The sequence below is a fragment of the Furipterus horrens genome, unplaced genomic scaffold (assembly GCF_987537825.1).
Source record: "Furipterus horrens unplaced genomic scaffold, mFurHor1.1.pri manual_scaffold_13, whole genome shotgun sequence".
NCBI lineage: Eukaryota > Metazoa > Chordata > Mammalia > Chiroptera > Furipteridae > Furipterus > Furipterus horrens.
Genome location: NW_028327183.1, coordinates 5111252 through 5130553, shown reverse-complemented (window position 1 = coordinate 5130553; position 19302 = coordinate 5111252). Strand labels below are relative to the sequence as shown.

The following is a 19302-nucleotide window of genomic DNA, read 5'->3' as shown; positions in this document are numbered from 1 at the left end:
AATGGCTCTATTAACCACAATAAGGAATCCAGGAGGAAAAGTTGGAGCAGGTTTTAGGAGGAAAAATAATATAACTATTTTAAAGAATTTACATTGGTTTAAAATGTTCTGTAGTCATAATCCCGAAGGTATCTTACCACAAACAATTGCAAAGGCTGTTCACCAGGTAAAGGAGCAGAATTCTTTTTTATTTTCATAGGGCCTTTCACCTCTTCTTCAGATTGTTTCCCCTCTCCATCTTCTGCATATTTTTTCCTTTTAATTTGTCGATTTGATCTTCTTTTCTGTAATGAACCATAAGATCATATTTAGGACTTATTTTAAAGGCAAGATTTTAAAATAATTACTCCAGTGTGACAGTTTTGTACATTAAATTTCCACAGTTGTACGCTCCATTCACCTTTCCTCATTCTTCCATTTAATTAAAGGAAGACTATCATTTACCCTTTGCCACGGGCTTACAACTTTAGATTTACTTCCTAAAGTTTCAAATAACAAGGGTTAGTAATATCTTTATTGCTTTTCTTTAGAAGTTGTTAAGAATGACAAGATTTTGTTTTATTTAACTGTCACAGCTTAGGCAAAATATATTTTATTAGTAATTAGTAATTACTTTATTACTTTTCTTTAGAAACTATTATTAAGAAGAGTAAAAAGGCATCTGTTTTATTTAACTACTTCACACCTCGGGCAACACATATATTAAACTATTAGTACCTTCACAGCTTTTGCCCAAAACCTAAGAAGTCCATCAGATGAATACTCGTTAAATAATTAATCAGAGGCATAAAACTAGAAGAAGAAATTAAATAATATTTGCCGTGAAACTAATGAAGTTGCATTTAAAACAGAATAAAACAAAATAATATAAAATGGTTTTTAAAAATACACAAAATAATACAGTAGTAAATCTATGAAATAAATGTGAATGAATGAGGAACCAGTGTTTTACTAACTTTACTACCTTTCCTTAACCATAGAGAGCATCACAAACAAAAACAGAAATAAACCTTTAAATAATTGTTACAGGTGGCAACACAATTCTTAAGTAATCTAAATAACTTTAAATTAGGTATCAAACACACATGGCTTTACTTACCTCCCTAAATCTCTAATAACTGATGTTCCCGCTATAAAAACGAATTCTCGTATTGACATGAAAGTCCCAAAGGACTTGGGTGTGTGCTTTTCACCTCCCTAAAGTCCTGTGAGTGGACGCATCTCAGCCAACTTCTCTACTGCTCAGTATTTGGTAACTCTATCTCTTCTTCCTTTTTCTAGTCCATTTTCTTGTGTACATTAAGTAACTTCCATGATATCCTCCCAAAATATAACAGCAAATATACCACGTGTTCTCCTTTTGATTCCTGACAATGTCTTCAATTTGGTAGGTCTTTCATGCTCCCGTAGCCATGACACAAAAATGGCTGAATCATGAGCAGTGTGGGGACAGACTGATTTGCATCCAGTGGCCTTTAGCATGCCTCTGCCTCTTTCTCCTGAGACTAGTGCTATATTTAGAGAAAGAGCAACCGACATGGTGAATTAGCTGAGCCAAACGCAGCAGATAACGCCATTCCTCAGTTACCATCTCCTGGCCAAGAAGACATTTATTTACATTTCAAAACTCAAAGTACCTCTTTTGCTAACATCAGACAGGAAGGTAGCATATAAGAATTATAATAAAAGAACGTCTAGAAGCCCAATTTTCCCACGTCCTGTTGTGAAAGATATGAAATATTTATTATTTCCTGGGGAAAGAACTCTAAGGAGCTCTAACAGTAGGCCAAAGGCCTGGTTAGACTTCTATTACGGGCATCATTCAGTCCTTAACGTTCGAGAATAGGTTAAATCAATAACTAACGTGGCATTTATGATTCTGACAATAACACGTGTTACCAGTGTGATGGCTCACTAGGCACACATCTAAATAATGAAGTTTGAGAGTAATTCAGCAGACTTTCAGAAGGTTCTGTCAGGTGTTCTCAGCACGAGTTTCCTGCCTAGTCATGTATGCACCAATTAGTACTTTGAAACGCCTCCCCTAGTCTTCAGTAAACAGCAAATAAGTGGCTGAAGGAATCCTTGGAACTAACAGGAGTACATATTCAGGTAATTCCTCCCAAGACAGAATGAGGGTCACTTATTATAAACCGCTCCCTAATTAGTCTAAAAGGTTACGTCTGAGTTATGAGATTACAGTTGGCTTTATCACAAATTATATTACACTAGATGATACTGTAACCTGTCAGGCAAATCCAAACATGGTGTCGCCCTCACCAATTACCTTTCTTGGTCTGACAACAGCTCTGCTACTTTAAAGATATAAAAACATCACTTTTTGACTAATGTGATTTTTCTAGCTTTCTTCCTCCACAATGTTTTTCAAACCATAATTTAAAATAGTGACAAGTTCTTTCTTCAAATTTCCTTTTTCTAGCTTTTTTCTCCTTACATCTTACTGGCTACAACAGATCAGTCTATTGTTCTATACTTAAGAGTTCAGGAACATTATGGTTTTAAATGACTTCATTATGATGTTATATTACTTGTTTCCTATAATCCTAATATTATCTGTTCAGGGCTTTCAAATAACTGAAGTACTCTCTATTGAGATTAAAGGTTAAAAAATTAAATAGCATTAATATTTTTAGATTTCCACCTGACTCCAAACCTTAAACTTGAATTACTTTTTAAGCCTTCAAATCCACTGGCTGAAAGCTATGTGGATCTCTCCATCACTTACATAATGATACATTTAAATATAGCAATAATATAGACTTATAAGTATTTATTAGAAAAGATTTCTTCCTTTGCCATTTAATTCTTTTTGTGCGTGTGTCAAAGCAACACATATCAAAGCGAACTGACACTCCCGTGAAGAAGGGCATGGGAGAAATGTGTGTGTTAACCTGTTCTACCGTTTTCTTGCTTGGTAGTTACATAATGGAAAAATGGCCAGCATCACTCTAGGACAAAGTAAACTACGCTTTCTCGCGCCAGGTAAGTTAATGGTGAGTTTCCCTGCGGCAAGGATCACGTACGAAGGAAAAGCCGGGCCGTGTAGCATTAGGGGCTTCGGTCACTGCCCTTACCTCAGCGCTTGCAGCAGCCCAGGAGCCTTGAGCCACTACTCTCCCATTGGATAAGAAGCTGCGTGAGGAAGAAGAAAGGCCATTCAGGGGCTTTCTGGCCCCAGAACTCAACAACTGCCACCACCCCGACGGCCTAGAGTAATACTTTAGTTATTAGAGAGCAGAGGGTGGCCTGAATTATTATGACCTTCACTGTATATATTTTTATAACTTTACAAGGTTATTTTAAATATCCACCTATTCCAAAAAAATAAATAAATAAAAAGAAAGGCAAAAAACACAGTATTTTTGTCTACAGTAGGGGATTTTTAATATAAATGTTTATCTTTCTCTTTGACAGAAGCAGACCAAAGGAATTATATCTATGAATGATTCAATTCATTTGCTTTATCATTGTAGGTGATTTTTAAAATTAATATCTCCATCATTAAGTTCATTCAACATCACTCTGTAAGTACAGCATATCACTAGACACTCCTCCACGCTCAAAGCCAGCGGGGACTTTGGATTGTTACTTAGCCTCTCTGGGCTTCAGTTTCATTGCCTGAAAAATGCGGGGTTTGAGAGGACGTGTAAGTTTGCCCCGGGTCTCACGTTCTACGGTAAGACTGCTAGGAGCATACTGTAGTAACGCTGTCATATAAGTCCTGCTACACAACAAAAGGTATTTTTACTACTACGCTACAGCATTAATATCTATAAAGCAAATATTATGCTATCTAAATCATTCTACCAGTGCCTCATGTCTCAGAAAAAAAGTCATACTCACTTGAGAGTCTTGCTCTTTGCGTGCACGCGGTGGCATCTGCTCGGCATCAGATATTTCATCTGAAGACTCACTCTTTCTTTTTTGTTTCTTACCCAATGTAATAATGAGTTTGCTGTTTCAACAGGAAAAGAGTACAAGTAAGATCTTTTCACAATTTTTTTGGTTTTTAGAGTGCCATGATAAGCTCTATGCCATTTTATATCACTTGAATGTTTAAGCAAAGGTGATAATTATCATGAAATCCATACAGTAATGACATTTTCAAGACAAAAACTGTATTCTACTGGAGCAAACACTAATCAATATTTAGTTAATGTACTTCTAAGCACAGAAGAGTGGTCAAGTTCTACCACTTGTTTCTTAGGCTAAAGATTATTTTTCACAGGAGAAAATGTCAGTTCATATAACTGTATTTAGTAATAAAAATAATTCATTTATTTTGTTATCTTGTAGATTTGAAATGAGGGGTTTTCCCCCTTCTACTTCCTACTAAATTCAAATTATATTAAGGTCCTTGAATCGCTCCTATTCCCCATAGTAAGTTTTCCCTGACATAAAACACTTTAAGAATTAATTGTTCTTTAATAATTTCACTTACATTAAGGCTTATCTTAGATGTGCTATAAATTCCTAAGGAGTAAGAACTTTCTTTTATTTTTTTATATCACAGTTTGCCTGTTTGTCTCTCTCACATACGTGTATATGCACATATATGCACACTGATATTTACACATTACACATGCACATGAAGTGTCTAACATGAAAAGGGGGTTTTCGTGTTGTGCTCCTGATCAGAGGTAGAAGTATGGAGCTCCCACATTTCCTAATCTGGCTCAACAGATGGGAGGATGTGATCTTAAAGTGCATGCTACGCACAAATCATGCTAACTGCTAATCAGGACATTCTATTTTAGATACCTGTATTCCAAACACCACAAACTCAGAGATTTTCAACGATTATTCACTCATGTTGGAGAACGTGGAAGTTAACAGCATGCACTTACTGTGCAAAGACTTTAAGCCCGATTCCACCAGTTACCTACCTATCTGTGAGACACCGGGCAAACGGCTAGATCTCTTTCAGCCTCAGTTTCCTTGCCTAGATGTTATATCAGCTACTGCTGTTGCTGAGGATTGAAGGGGATGAGGGATGGCACATCTCAGCCGAGCCATGACACCCAGCAATCTCTCTGCTCATGGCCACTATGTCTAACTATTATATCCCAGGCACCTCCCTAGGTTCTAGAATGAAAGAGAAAGTGGACCCAGTTCCTAACTTTAAAGGGTTGTGAGAACTGGAATCACAGGTCAAACCCTACCAGGGAACTTAGCCCTGGATAGACCGCGCGCGGAAAGGGAGAAGCGCTTACGTGCACTCGAGTGTGAAGGCGGCTTTAGAGAGAAGGCGAACCCTGAGATCTGAACGACAGGAAGCAGCGCACGCGGCAGTAAGGAGGAGGCAGGGCGCGCCCCAGGCCGGGGCTGCCACGGAAGAAGGAGAACCCGCGGTGAGCAGAGCGTGGCAGGAGCGCGCGGAAGGACACCGGGGAGGGCCGTCAGCACAGGGTGAGGACCCTAGCGCTTCGGCTGGAGGGCAGCTTTTCACCTCCACAGGGCAGGGGCTCAAGAAGCCTGTCATGTTGGCCGCTAATAACAAACGGCGCTGACATAACACCGAATGGATTTTTTTAAAAAGTAAAAAATATGAGATTTTAAAAGATCAAGTTCTGGGGGTAAAACTATAGTTAATGATCTATATTGTATATTTGAAAGTTGCTAAGAGAGTAGATCTTAAAAGTTCTAATCACAAGAAAAATTTATAACTTTGTGACATAAAAAATGTTTACTAAACTTATTATGGCGATAATTTCACAATATACAGATATATCAAATCATGTTGTACACCTTAAATTAATACAATGTTACGTGTCAATTATATCTCGATAAAACCCGGGGAGGGGGAAGACTCTGCAGTGAGAGCAATGCACCCAGAAGGAAGTGAAATGCAAGGCAGGGAAACCGGGCATAAAACAAATGACAATTCAAGTGAGGGACGAAGAAGGCAAGACAGGGCCATGGTGAAGCAGTCAAGAAAAGACACAATTTTTTATTCTGGAAGCAAGACCAGTAGGACTTGGTTACTGGCTGGATGGCTGCATGTGAGGCCAGAAAAGAATCTTGGCTGAGTCAGTCGCAGGTTATCACTGTGCTGGTGTGACCGCTACCTTCACGGACTGATTTACTGGGTGCCCCACCTGCACGCTTCCGACTACGTAAAGGGGGAAACACGGCTCATGCTGGAACCAGGAAATAAGGGTACAGAAAGACGCTATGAGATGGCATTGAGGAACCAACCCCAGCTCCACTCCACTTGGCGTAACTTCGGTCCCTCCAACCACTTTCATCGGCCATTTCCTCCCTCTTCGGGTCCGTCCCTTATTCTGGCTTCCGTCGGAAAATGAAAACCTCCCTTGAGGTCGTATCTATTATTAGATAACACATGATCCTGCTCTTCCTTCTTCTTATCCATAGTTGTCAGAAAAGTTATCTCTGCTCACTGTTTCAGTTTCATTTCTCAACCCACTACAATCTGGACTTTTCATACAGTGACCTCACTTGATGTTCTTACAGTCTGAGAGGCAAGTATTAGTATTTTATATAAGAGGAGGAAATTGAAGCTTACAGAAGTTAAATAACTTACTCAAAGTCACACTGATAGGAAGAATAGACAGCAATCAGTACCTCTCTCCAAACCTAAACTCCTGAAGGCTAAGGCCACAGATGGCCTTTGTAACGCCAAATAAGAAAACTGAAATTTTATTTACCAACACATAACTAATCTCCTTCCCCTCTCTGCACCCTGGGCTCCATGACCCTGTATTTATTCTTCTGGTTCTTGCTAAACTTCTTTGGCTCCTGTTTCTCCGCCTACTCTTGCTCTTAGCATGCTGGTTTGCAGCAGGATTCAGTCCTTGACAACTCTTAAACTTTGGTGTTTCTAAGATCTGTCTCCAGCCTTCCTCCCTCTCTGTATCTGGTCCCTGGGAGATTTAATTTAAGCTTTTTTTTTCTCCTATGTGGGACGGTTGATCTTGAGCCTGCAGGAAGTAAGCTGGCCCCAGACTTCTCCAAGTCCACATTCCTCTGCCTCCAATTCTTAGGTGATGTAGCAGGGGAGACACCAAGTCAGACTTCTAAAAAATTCCCCAAGGGATTCTGATGCTCCAGCAGATCTGAGAACAATTTGCTCGGGACAGTCAGTGTAGAATACTCTAGGGACAAACATTCAGGATAATAAAACTATTATTTGCAGAACATTTAAAATACCAAAGTGCTTTTGCCTACAATAACTCAGTTGATCCCGAGAAAAACTGAAATAGAAAAGGCAGGTATTAGTACCACTCAACAGTAGAAAAACTTCAGCTCTAAAAGATGAGATAAGCTGCCAAAGTCACCAGTTTAGTAAAAGACAATATGGTCTCTTTATCCCTAGTCTATTATTTCCAACATATCTTACTGATTTTATTTTTAAGTGGGTTTTATTTATTTTTTAATTCACTTTATTCAGGTGAAATTAGTTAATAAGATGATATAGGTTCCGAGTGTACATTTCTATGATAATCTGTATATTGTATTTAAAATCTTACTAATTTTAAAATGACTATAGTTAAATCAGTCACTAGTTACTAATATGAATAAACACGGTTTAATGAATAAAGAAAAATATGAAACTATTATTTTAGTAAATTATTAAGATTAAAATTTATCTGACTTTCAAACAACCAGAAATCTCTATTGCCTGTACAATAACAGATGATAGCTATAAATGTTATATGAAGGAAATCAGATGATCAAATAGTAAAAAACCAACAAACATATATGTAAAATACTAAATTACCAAAGAGCATTCCATTCTTTCATCATGGATCACAAAGAGTTTACTATGTTAATTCCAATAACATTTCATTATACATGAAATTAAAATTTCATAGATATATCCTTGAAATGAATGGATAGTTTGCTATTCCTATAAATATCACCAAAGTGAGACAAAAATGCAAAACAGACTATATTAATAATAAAGGCTTTGTGCAAGTTTTGTTCTGTTAAAACATTAAAGGGATATGTTAGCAAACTTCAGCAAGACAAGTTCAGGCTATTGTAATAATTAAATATCAAAGCATACCTTGCTTTAGACAGCAAGGGACAATTTCAAACTAAGTATAAATTTGAAACATTAATTCATTTGGTAAGTCTGAGGCACTAGGAAACCCCTGCGTTTATACCCCCTAGCTGTATTTGATTCTCAGGTGTAATTTATGGACTCACCTAACCCCGCCCACATGAGCAGTAACGTCTGTATAACGAGCTACAGTTAGCAGTGCCAATCTCTAATTGCTCCTGTCCATTGTTTCACTGCAGTCATTGGACAAACAGTGAATCTTATCCAATTGGTCAGGTGTGTTGTAATTAATGCATCCCAATCATCATACGTGAAGGAACAAGCAAACATACATGCACATTAGAATTTCTTTGTTTGCAAGCCAGATGAAAAACACTGAGACCACTTCTGAAGTTATCAAATATAAGCTTTTTTTTTTTAAAGAAACATTTAATTTGGTAAGATCACTCCTGCTTCAGGTTCAACTCACACTTCAGTTTATACTCATCTGGAAAAGACAACCCTTTTAAAAGGGTTCTGTATTTTAATTAACTTTAAATTTGTGAAATTAACATTATATTGTAAGTTTTTGGTAACTTGGATTATAAATCACTTCCTGTTTAAGGTTGGACATATTTTTTTCAAGAAGTTGAATTTACTTAGTTGTTTCACATAAAGTTGCTAAGGATTAATCATCGGCAATATATTTATCAGCAAGTTTAATTCTTTTTTTAAGTTTTATTTTTTTCAATTACAGTTGATATTCAATATTAGCAGTTTAATTCTTATTCTTAAAAATACTTCTTCTTTTAAAAAAGGAAATGGTATTTATGTTTAAAATTGACAAATAGGAGCATTAAGCTTCTAAGATACACATTTTTTCCACGTATTAACATCTTTGATATCAAGATTCAACAATATACCATAGTTTTAGTTGGCAATATATTTTTCTTTATTAGTAACATATAAAATAATTGTGTCTTATAATCAATGGCATCTTAGATTCAATGAAATAAAGCACGTCATTTGCTAATGATAAGCCTTATGAAAACAATTAAAGGTATACATCTTAAAAATGGAACTTATAACTTAATTTATACTAATAATATATATATCAATACTTTCTATAGATGATTATGTTTCAGATTTTCACTGAGTTTAAGTTTAGATGTTAGGAATGAAATCAATGAAACATTTTATCTGCTGGGAATTTAAAAGTTATAGAACATATACAGACTACTAATAGCATATGATTAATAATTTAAAATACATAATAAATGTATACATATGTTTTCCAAACTTTTTACCATATGCCAAGAAACAATTAAATAATTACTACCTTTAGAGTTCATCCTAACAGGTACTAAATTCCTGTTATCTTGAGCACTTGCAATCAGGATCTCATTTATCATTTGATTAACATAAACTATAAAGTGATAATTTCCCATTTCTGAATTAATCTTATTTTTCCTTCAGATTCTATTTATTTACATTATTTTCCCCCTTGTATTTTATTTAGACTAAATGCCCCTCTATAGATATCATGTGAACATACATGGTAGTTTCATTTAAGAAACATACACATAGATAATATGCATATAATATGATGGTAGCTAAGTAACAAATGTTATTTTCCTTCTTCCCTCTTGGGGGTTAAAAAAACTAGAGCAAAAAGGGCATGATATAATTTTGAGATTATTCAGTGTTTCATTGTTCTTTTTTATAACATGATATCCTTAGTTTCTATTTGAGTTTGATACATATTTCCCTAAATTAGATGTTTCTGCTTTAAAGAAAAGCTACTTCTAGCACCTGATAACTAGCATTCCTGTAACAAAAAGAGTAATTATCAATAAATTCACAAAAACATAAATCATGAAGGATCATTACTGATTAAACTTATGGGGCCACAAGAACATTAGGTATCAAAAGCATTCTACCTATGTCTGATAATCTATAACCCAAAGAAGTAAATTCTAACTGACAACATGGAAACTTAATTTAACTGATAAATCATAAATTTAAAAATGTTTCATCATGTACTATTCTATTACATAATCTATAAACCTGAATAGAGCCTTAAGAAAATTCTACTGGAAGTCTTGGAATAAATTTTATTTTAGAATCTAACTTTCTACTATACTAAACCATAGTTATGTCCCTGTGGTTTCATGAAGGATTAGCTTGCCATTTCTGTTTTTGATTTAACAAATCAAAGTCAACCATTTATCTTTTAATATTTAAATTTCCAATCCTTTATTCATGCATTCAGTCCATAAAATTCATTCCATTCTGTTCATGGAGCATCTATTATATACCTACTATTACTTAATAAATCCCTGCTATTTCACTTGAAAGGCAGCTTGTTAGAACCTGACTGCCAAGATCATGAAAACACTCAAGTAGAAAAGAGCTGTTTGTGGTCCTCCCTCTTTATCTTACACCTGCCATTTCTATTTCAACCCCCACTCTTCCACTTAACTATGGACAACCCTTCCAAACTCCAGGCATATTTCAAACAAAGTTTACCTGTCCTAAATGCGAGTACAGCTAACCTGACAAACACAGGCACGCTTGTACGAAAAAAGCCACTAATAAGTTAACCTATTGCCTTGACTGGTGTGGCTCAGTCGCTTGGGCATCATCCCACAAGGCAAAAGGTCGCCAGTTGGATTACAGGTCAGGACACACGCCTGGGTTGTGGGTTCCATCCCGGTCAGGGCATATGCAAGAAGCAAGGGATCAATGTTTCTTCTCTCTCACTGATGTTTCTCGCCCTCTCTTTCCCCCTCCCTTCCCTTCTCTCTAAAAATAAACAAAACCTTAAAAAAAATGTTAACCTATTATCCCTCTTAACAAGTAGCAACTGTTTTTGTTTTTGTCTGTTTTTTTTTTTAACTGATCTTATTTAGAAACAGAGCCTTCATGGAAAGAGAACTAGGGCAGATGAGTGCGAGTTCAGGCTAGAAGAAGGGGTGTGGGACTTGGCCCTGGGTTTTTCCTGAAACAGCTATGTGCTACGCATGTTTTCAGAAAATAACAATAGCTAACATTTATTCAATACATTACAGGTGCCATTCTGTTTGCTTGAAATGTGGTTACATCATTTTATCCTCAAAATACTACTACAAGGCAAGTATTATCATTATCCACATTTTCATGTAAAAAAACTAAAGGTTAAGGAGGTTAAGCTTTGTCCAGGGCCACAGTTGCTGAATGCAACAAACCTGGAATCTGAACAAACGCACCTTGCTCCAAAGCCAAATAATTTACCCACGTTATCACCCTGTGTGCACAACCTAACGCACAGAGCTGCTGCAGAGAGTGAATGGGGCTGTAGCAAAGCCCTCAGCGAGGACACGCTACTCCTTGTATGGCTCAAACACTCATCTGTAAGTGACAGCGGCGATACTGGTTTTCTTCAGATCAGCCTTCCTAGAGTCCATCCAATCAAATATATGGGTTAAATAAACACCAACTCTGGCTATGCAACAAGCCCAGCTTACTGTGACTGTGTAACAAGCCCAGCTTACTGTGACTGTGTAACAAGCCCAGCTTACTGTGACTGTGTAACAAGCCCAGCTTACTGTGACTGTGTAACAACCCCGGCTTACTGTGACTGTGTAACAAGCCCAGCTTACTGTGACTGTGTAACAAGCCCAGCTTACTGTGACTGTGTAACAAGCCCAGCTTACTGTGACTGTGTAACAAGCCCAGCTTACTGTGACTGTGTAACAACCCAGCTTACTGTGACTGTGTAACAACCCCAGCTTACTGTTTACAAATTTACTTTTAAAATTTATGTTTCACATTACTATTGATGGTTAAGTTCCAGAATATAGTCCCTTCAATTTTACCTGATATCAATCATATGAGATTAGCAACAGCCCAATTCATCCAAAATTTTACAAGAAAATATTTACCATATCACAAAATGCCATTAATGAAAATGATGCAATGGAACTATTTAGATGATGACTCTTCACACAAAAATTAAAAACTTGGCAAATTCAAAATTATAAAATGTTGTAGCTTATTGGACCGCACAGAAATGAAATATTTTAACTGACTAATAATACAGCAACTCTAAATTGTATATGAATTTCATTTCTAAGTATACATTTTCCTCCAAAATGGTAACCTTTGTCTGATAAAGATGATCAAGGAATTGCTCCATTCTAACAGCTCAGTAACAACATAAAGGCAGGCTTCAGTATCACTCACTGCCTACAGCTTACACAGGCCTCTCTCTATCAACAAGTCCTATATTCTCAAACAATAGTTTTTATTTATCAACTACTCAGTATCTTGCCATATATATATTATATATATTATCAATATTAATATATATCTTTCCAGTACAATTATCACCTTATTTTCTCAAGAACACTATCTCTAAAACAAATAATAAATTGATCAATGCTGTGCAATATTAAAATAATTCATTGTTAATCTATTACTAACAAAAATAAAAAACATCACAGAATGAGTCAGATACTTGACTGCAGTAATTACTGTTCTTTGCCATATCAATTTACACCTTTCAAAAATTCATGCTTCTCTATTATAATTTAATTATTTCTAATTTTCCCTTATGCACACTGTTTTTCTTTGTGCACATTTTTTTTTCTTGAACCCAATTCACTTCTACTATCTTTTGTCTCTAGCTATCCCCTCACCCCCTAGATTTAAACTTGCTGTAACTTTTCAAGTTTCTCTACAAATTTCCTCCTGTTTTATGTGTTGATTTTTAATACCTTTTCAAAAGTACACTACTTCGTCCATTTCTCTGACCTTAATTATATTAACTTTCAATATATTAAAAGATCAAATATGGAGTTTCATAAATTAAAATTAGACATACTATTGGAAAGATAAAATACTTTCATACCAAAGTTATCTTTCAAATTTCATTTAGCTGTCTACAAATAAAATACAAAACCAATAATATTAATTAGTGCTCTATTATTGCATGAGAGCCCATGTTATTTAATGGTTTGGACTGATCAGGACCCAACAATATAATTAAGTTTGGTGGTTGCATTTTAAATGCTGAGAATTAATTTCTTTTACAAAACTGTTTTAGTTCTAAACATCTACATAATGTATTAATTAACATAAGCAAATGAAGATTTTCATTAGAGGGGAATCCTTTCTTTATTGGGTACTTTCTTGTGTGAAAAAAGGAGAGTAAATACTTTACCTAATATTTTATACAAAGCTTGCAAAATAACCCAATATTCCTGCAAAAACAATTCTAAACTATACTGGCCTTAGGTTATTCTTACCCTTGCATGCAAAACAAACATACATATAGAACAAATAATATTTATTACATTTTATTTCAGAAAACTATATTAAATAATTTGTCAAATAAAAATACCTAGGATTATTGTATCTTCCTAGAGCAATTCTTTGTCCTTATAATTCTCTTGGAGCATTAATCCTCACCTGGCCTCTTTACTACATTAATTAAATTAAAAAGACTGTAAGAGTGAAGGGCTGCTTATTATTGATTAAAACAGTTTTAGTTTTCTTGCCATTCTATTTAGTCCAAGGTTATGACAAAATATTGTATTTCATGTTTCCAAAGCATAAGGTGCCCATTGGAGTACAACTAAGAGGTTAAAAAAACCTTATAAAAAATTTTAATGTATGTTCTGTGAAGAAAGTAAATTTGAAACTGGAACAGCAATATGCGCAGTTTGGTTTTGTTGGTTTTTCTTTTTCTGTTTTATATATATAAAATATTTTCCTTTTAAATTCCTTTTACTAATATTAATGTTGAGAAAAGCTATGTTCACAGGATGGTAAAACTCAGTAGATCCTGGAATATTACCTAATTCATTCAAAAAAGAAAGCGCACACATCGTATCTAACGACTGAAAACTCCAAAACGGGAGTAAACACATCACACGCAAATCAGAGGAATAAAATTTGATTCAACCAACTTACCCAATTTTTGTCTTCTCTTTTAACTTCGAACACGTTCTTGCTTTTTTGCTCTCTTTGTCCTTCGGCTTGGCTTTCACCCTCCTACCCCTCTTTTCCTCTCTTCCTTCAACTGAAGCACTAGGAAAGTTTTCGGGGCTCATGACTCGTGGAATATTGCGCTCCCCACGCTCCTTTGCTTTGGCTATGGCCTCTGATATTATACGATTGGCCTTCTCTTGCTTGCTTTCCGATTCCACCTTTTTTCTCTGCTTCTTCTCAGCCAGGATCCTCACCTGGGTATTCTGCAGCTTAGTGTATGTCCCAGAACCATCATTCTTCCTGGAAGATGGAGGCTGGAGAAACCGAAATATTACTTACACCACTCACCAGGGCACATAACAAACAATCAGCGTAAACCTCTGAAAATTTTAAATTAGGCTTAAAGAAGTCAAATACATGAGCAAATATGTGCTACAAATTTAAAATCAAAACACTGTGCTAGGCTAGATATTAGTGTAGGTATAAAATAAAAAGCTCAACTACTACTCTTAAAAATGAAGTTTAAAGAAGGATAATACAGATTCACTGATATTTTCATAGCATTCCTAATTAGTTAGCTGATTCAAATTTTGTCCTGTAAATACAACTGACTCAAATTTTATCCTGCAACTATTCTGTACGTTTGGCATTTTTTAAAAGGTCTTCTTTCTTCTTCACTCCAGAAGTCTGAAAATTTTAATGTTTAAAATAGCAATTTTCATATAGACTGACTACGCCTTATAGTGTATGATGATTTTTAGAATAATAAAGCCTCTGCTTTACAAGCAACTGGAACCAGAACCTGAACTCATTAAAATCATTTTAATGTGCAATCTATGCAGCAACATAGCTAGTTAGTAAACACATTCCCATACTTAAAATTAAAGTTTTAGTTTTTCTGTGGAAGTTAAATGATTTTTGTCTTTCTATATCATAAATTATTTTGCTCAAGCAATTCTGGAAAAAAAACCCCACAAGTTTTAGTTTTCCGTTAAAATTATTAATATTTTAGCAATATCACAGGAAGCAGACCAACAGCCTTTTTAAAAGAATAACCTTTTCAAACACGCATTCATCCACAGATACTCAGATCACAGTTTTGTTATGTTCTTACCCGTAAACATGCCTCTGACTAGAGCAAAGGAAGAAACCGCCAGGAATTTCCGAACACATTTTCATGCTGATCCCAGTGTGCCTCACTGGGTCTCTTTGCTATACCTGCCTCATCAAGGGTCCAGGCAGCGCTGCGGCACTGGGGAGGGAAGGGGGTTTGGGACCGCTCACGAAAATGCCACCTTAAGGCCTACAGGCGGTAACAAATAACCAAGACCCGAGAAAACAGCAACACGCTCAAGATGGCGATGCAGCTCGGCTCCCGCAGCAGCAGCCAGTAATAAGGAAGGTTATTCAATCCCATTAGCCTTTTAGCCCAGAGAACCCCTCCTCCTCCCACTCATTCAGGCTTTCACTTACCCTTCCTCTTGGCCTCTTCACTGAAGACATTTTTGGCGTCAGACAAAGGCTTGCCCTCTGTTTTCTCACCACCCCAGGCAGCGCTCAAGAGAAAAGCATTGAAAGAAGACTCCTAAATGGCCTATTTAGCAAGCTGCGACCAGGAGATGCACAGCCCTCCACAAACACACATTGTGACTGATCAACACATTTCTGCCTTGGCAAGTTTATCTCCACTGTTCACCCTATTCAGACGTGGCAAAGGCTGTAAACTCCTCGTAAGAAGCTGAGTTCCCTCAACAGCTATAAGCAGACAGCCAGGTTCCAACAAAGCACAGAAAGAAATGAATGCACAAAGCATCAAAATGCATCAGCATGAATATTAGAGATGTCGTTAAAAATACTGACTCCTTCTGCGGAAGTAGGCCAGCAGATGGTGCTACCAGTTATTATTCCATTAGACTCTGCAATTTAACCCCCGATGGACTGTTCTCCCCTCCATGCGGCACATTAACTCTCCCTCTGCCATTTCCTGCAGCCAAGTGTCTCAAAATGCACATGAAAACCCTAACTTCTAGGGATCACCTGAAAACTAAACGGTGGTGAAACAGCTTTGTGTAGCTATCAGTATTAGAAAACCAACTTCAACTCAATTTTTACTGGAGAACAACACTCTGCCCCACGACACTAAAATATTCTAAGTATAAAAATAGCGGAAGGTGAGCGAAGGGTTAAAGAGCAGGTCATGCAAAGGAACACAAAACAAGTGACTTCCCTTTAAGAAATTAGATAAGGTCTCTTATGAGTCTTCTAACAATGAGCTAGCAATGTTAATTTTAAAATAAAGAAATTAAGCTATTTTCATTTAAATTCTAAAGAGAATTTTTAAATGAACACATGAGAGCTGCTATAAAGAATTACTAACTACATTTGAAATTTTCCTTAAACCTGAATACACTGATTAATTTTCCCGAATCTTCCTGACCTTTACTCCTCACATTCTATTTTAACTGAACTACTGACATTTTTAGATAAAATTTTAGTTTTAGTTTTGCCAAAAATAAATAACAAACCCACAACTTTTCCTTCCATAAAAATATGAGACTATTTTAGTAAGCAGTGCCCGTAAATTGCTAAAACACAATTTTCACTGCTTCAAAATTTAAGTTATATCTTTCACTAATACTATTTTATTATTTGGTCTTGGCAAGTCATCTGATACCTCTATCAAAGAATCCTTTAATTTTTTTTTTTTTCTCTCTTTAGGCATCAAAGATCACGAAACAGAGTAACATGCCCTGGTGAGCGTGGCACAGCGGGGTGAGAGCCCGCATGTGAACTGAAAGGTCGCAGGTCTGATTCCTAGTCAGGGCACATGCCTGGGTTACAAGCCAGGTCCCTGGTAGGGGGTTGCAAGAGGCAACCAATCGATGACTTTTCCCTCTAAAAAAAAAAACGACAACAGAGGAGCATTATATGACCAGTGTGCTAGGAAGACCAATCTGGACGGCAGCCGAGGAAATTAAAGGCAGAGGACGTACTAATGGCGGGGACAGGATCTGAATGATCCGAGAGGTCATCTAGGCAAAAGTCACAATAACCAATCATAAGGGCTAATGCTTGTCAAGTGCTTACTTTATTAAGTACCCAGCAGTATTCGAAGCATTTTGCACAGAATAACCAACTTAATCCTAAATGATGATAGGGTTACAGTGGTGATGGAGTAGCAAACAGGGGACATATTCTTAGAACAGAATTACAAAATGATAGAACAAACCCATGAAAAAACAATTAAAATAATAATGATAACAAGAGCTGACACTTCTTTAGTCCTTACTGTGTGCCCTGCACTACTACTATTACTACACATGGAGGAACTCAGTCTTCAAACCGATCCCGTGAGAGACGGACCGCTGTTACCCTCGCTTTAAGAGCGGAGGATCCGGGGGCAGGGCGAAGGAACTTGCCCAAGACCACAGCGCTGCTTGAATGACGGAGCAGGATTAAGAGGCAGAAAGCCTGACCCTGGCCAGTGTGGATCAGTGGGTTGGAGCTTCCTCCGGCACACCCATGCCGCCTAGTCACCGATTCAATTCCTGGTAAGGGCACATGCCTAGGTTGCGGGTTCGATCCCTGTTTGGGGCATGTGCGGGAGGCAACCGATAAGACGTTTCTCTCTCACATCAATGTTTCCCTCTCTAAAATATCAAAGAGCATGTCCTCGAATGAGGAATAAAAGGAAAAAAAAAAAACCGCAGAGACCCTCATTATGGGAAAGCATATTCTAACCACTATATCACATTTGGTTCAAACACCGTAATTTACAGGGATTAATTTGAACACACACAAAAAACAAGTGACTTTCTCAAAGTTGCAGAGATATTAGCAAAAAAACTGGGATGAAATTTAGGTTTTTTCCCTTTCCAAGAAGTAGAAAATCAACTAGATATGGAGGGGTATGGCTGAAGAGCAGAAAGAGTCAATATTTGGTTTCTGGAATAAGTATTGATACAGAAGGTAAAAGAAATAGGAAATCTAGTTGACAAAGTGTATGTGTGTGTGCATGACGAATTTAACTCTTTCAACTGAGTCTGAAGAGCTCTAATAACTGGAAATTTGGGACTGGAACCTCAGAGAGGGCAGGGCAGGAATATAAGACCTGAGTTCTTGTGCCATTTCCATTCAACACCCTTAACTCACCGACACTGTCCACATAATGCAGGACGGTTTCCAAAATACCTCACTTCTGTAAAGCTTTCCAACAGATTCTATCATCTGACTCAAAATCCTAACTACTTAACATTACATATTAACAGTAGACAAGATCCTAAGATCAAATACTTCTTCTATTAGGATACAGTATTTTAAAACTATGTTCCCACAGAACATCCACGAAGTGTTAGGTAACCAGACACTTTAAACGTAGATCATTTCCCAATTCACACATACACACAACATACAAAAGGTTTTTCAGTGTTAATTTTTTCTTTCTTTTCCCTATATAAGCACTCACCAAATTCTGTCAAAGCTACTTAGTTGTATTTAGTTTTGTTTTTCTCTTCTCAGTCCCAACAGTCCTGCTGAATTAATTTCCCACTTGGTATGATGAAACTCTAGTTACCTAGGAAAATATTCTCCCTTACCCAGGGAAAATATATATTAAAGTCTTTGGGGGTGATGGACTGTCAGCCTTGCACTCTACTCTCCAATTCTTTACAAAGTGAAAGAATTTCTTTTTTATTTCACTTGCCATTTTTCTGTAAGTTTGTCAGTCTCAAACTACCAGTTTTTTAAAAATGAAAAATAAAGGCAAAGGCCTTTGTCCCAAAGAACCTATATGCTAAATACGCGCACGCGTGCGCACACTCACACACACACACACACACACGGCAAAGGCACATATATTAATATGTCCAAATTTTCTAAGAAAAGGAAATTATAGCAAAAGAGAAAAGATGATATCATGTAATATATTAATTATTTTGATAGCAACCATGAAGAATATATGGAAGACTTGGAGATATTTCAATATTGAGGAAACTCAAGGATTTATGGTACAAGTGTTTTTCAAACCACAGGTCATGATTTAATAGCAAGATGTGATATAAATTTAGTGGGTCCACGCTAGCATTAAAAAATGAAACAGAACAGAATGAAAAACGATGGCATGCAGACTTTATAAATGTCAGCTCTTACAAATTAGAAAGTTTTCACACAACCTGCTTTCCTCTTTCCCTCCATGAGGGAAGAGAGCATAGAAATTTGGGCAAGAAATTAGAGGTGTTAAAATCTGAGTGGGGACTCAGGTTTCTTCCCTCTTGGTGAAATAATTTTCCCACATACTGCCCCCC

General features: G+C 36.6%; 1 protein-coding gene and 1 pseudogene across 3 annotated transcripts in view; both read right to left on the bottom strand.

Annotated features, from left to right (window-relative positions):
- The window catches only part of CHD9 (chromodomain helicase DNA binding protein 9), a 99293-nt gene that overhangs the window by 63956 nt on the left and 16035 nt on the right, over positions 1-19302 (bottom strand). For all 3 annotated transcript variants that reach the window (XM_090260656.1, XM_090260658.1, XM_090260655.1), the window contains exons 2-4: positions 13982-14313; positions 3865-3976; positions 138-284 (exon numbers count right to left, since the gene is read on the bottom strand). In XM_090260656.1, the coding sequence (XP_090116782.1) occupies positions 138-284; positions 3865-3976; positions 13982-14313 (591 nt within the window). The remainder of the gene's footprint in view (positions 1-137; positions 285-3864; positions 3977-13981; positions 14314-19302) is intronic.
- LOC149993949 (small nucleolar RNA SNORA38) lies at positions 6938-7039 on the bottom strand (annotated as a pseudogene).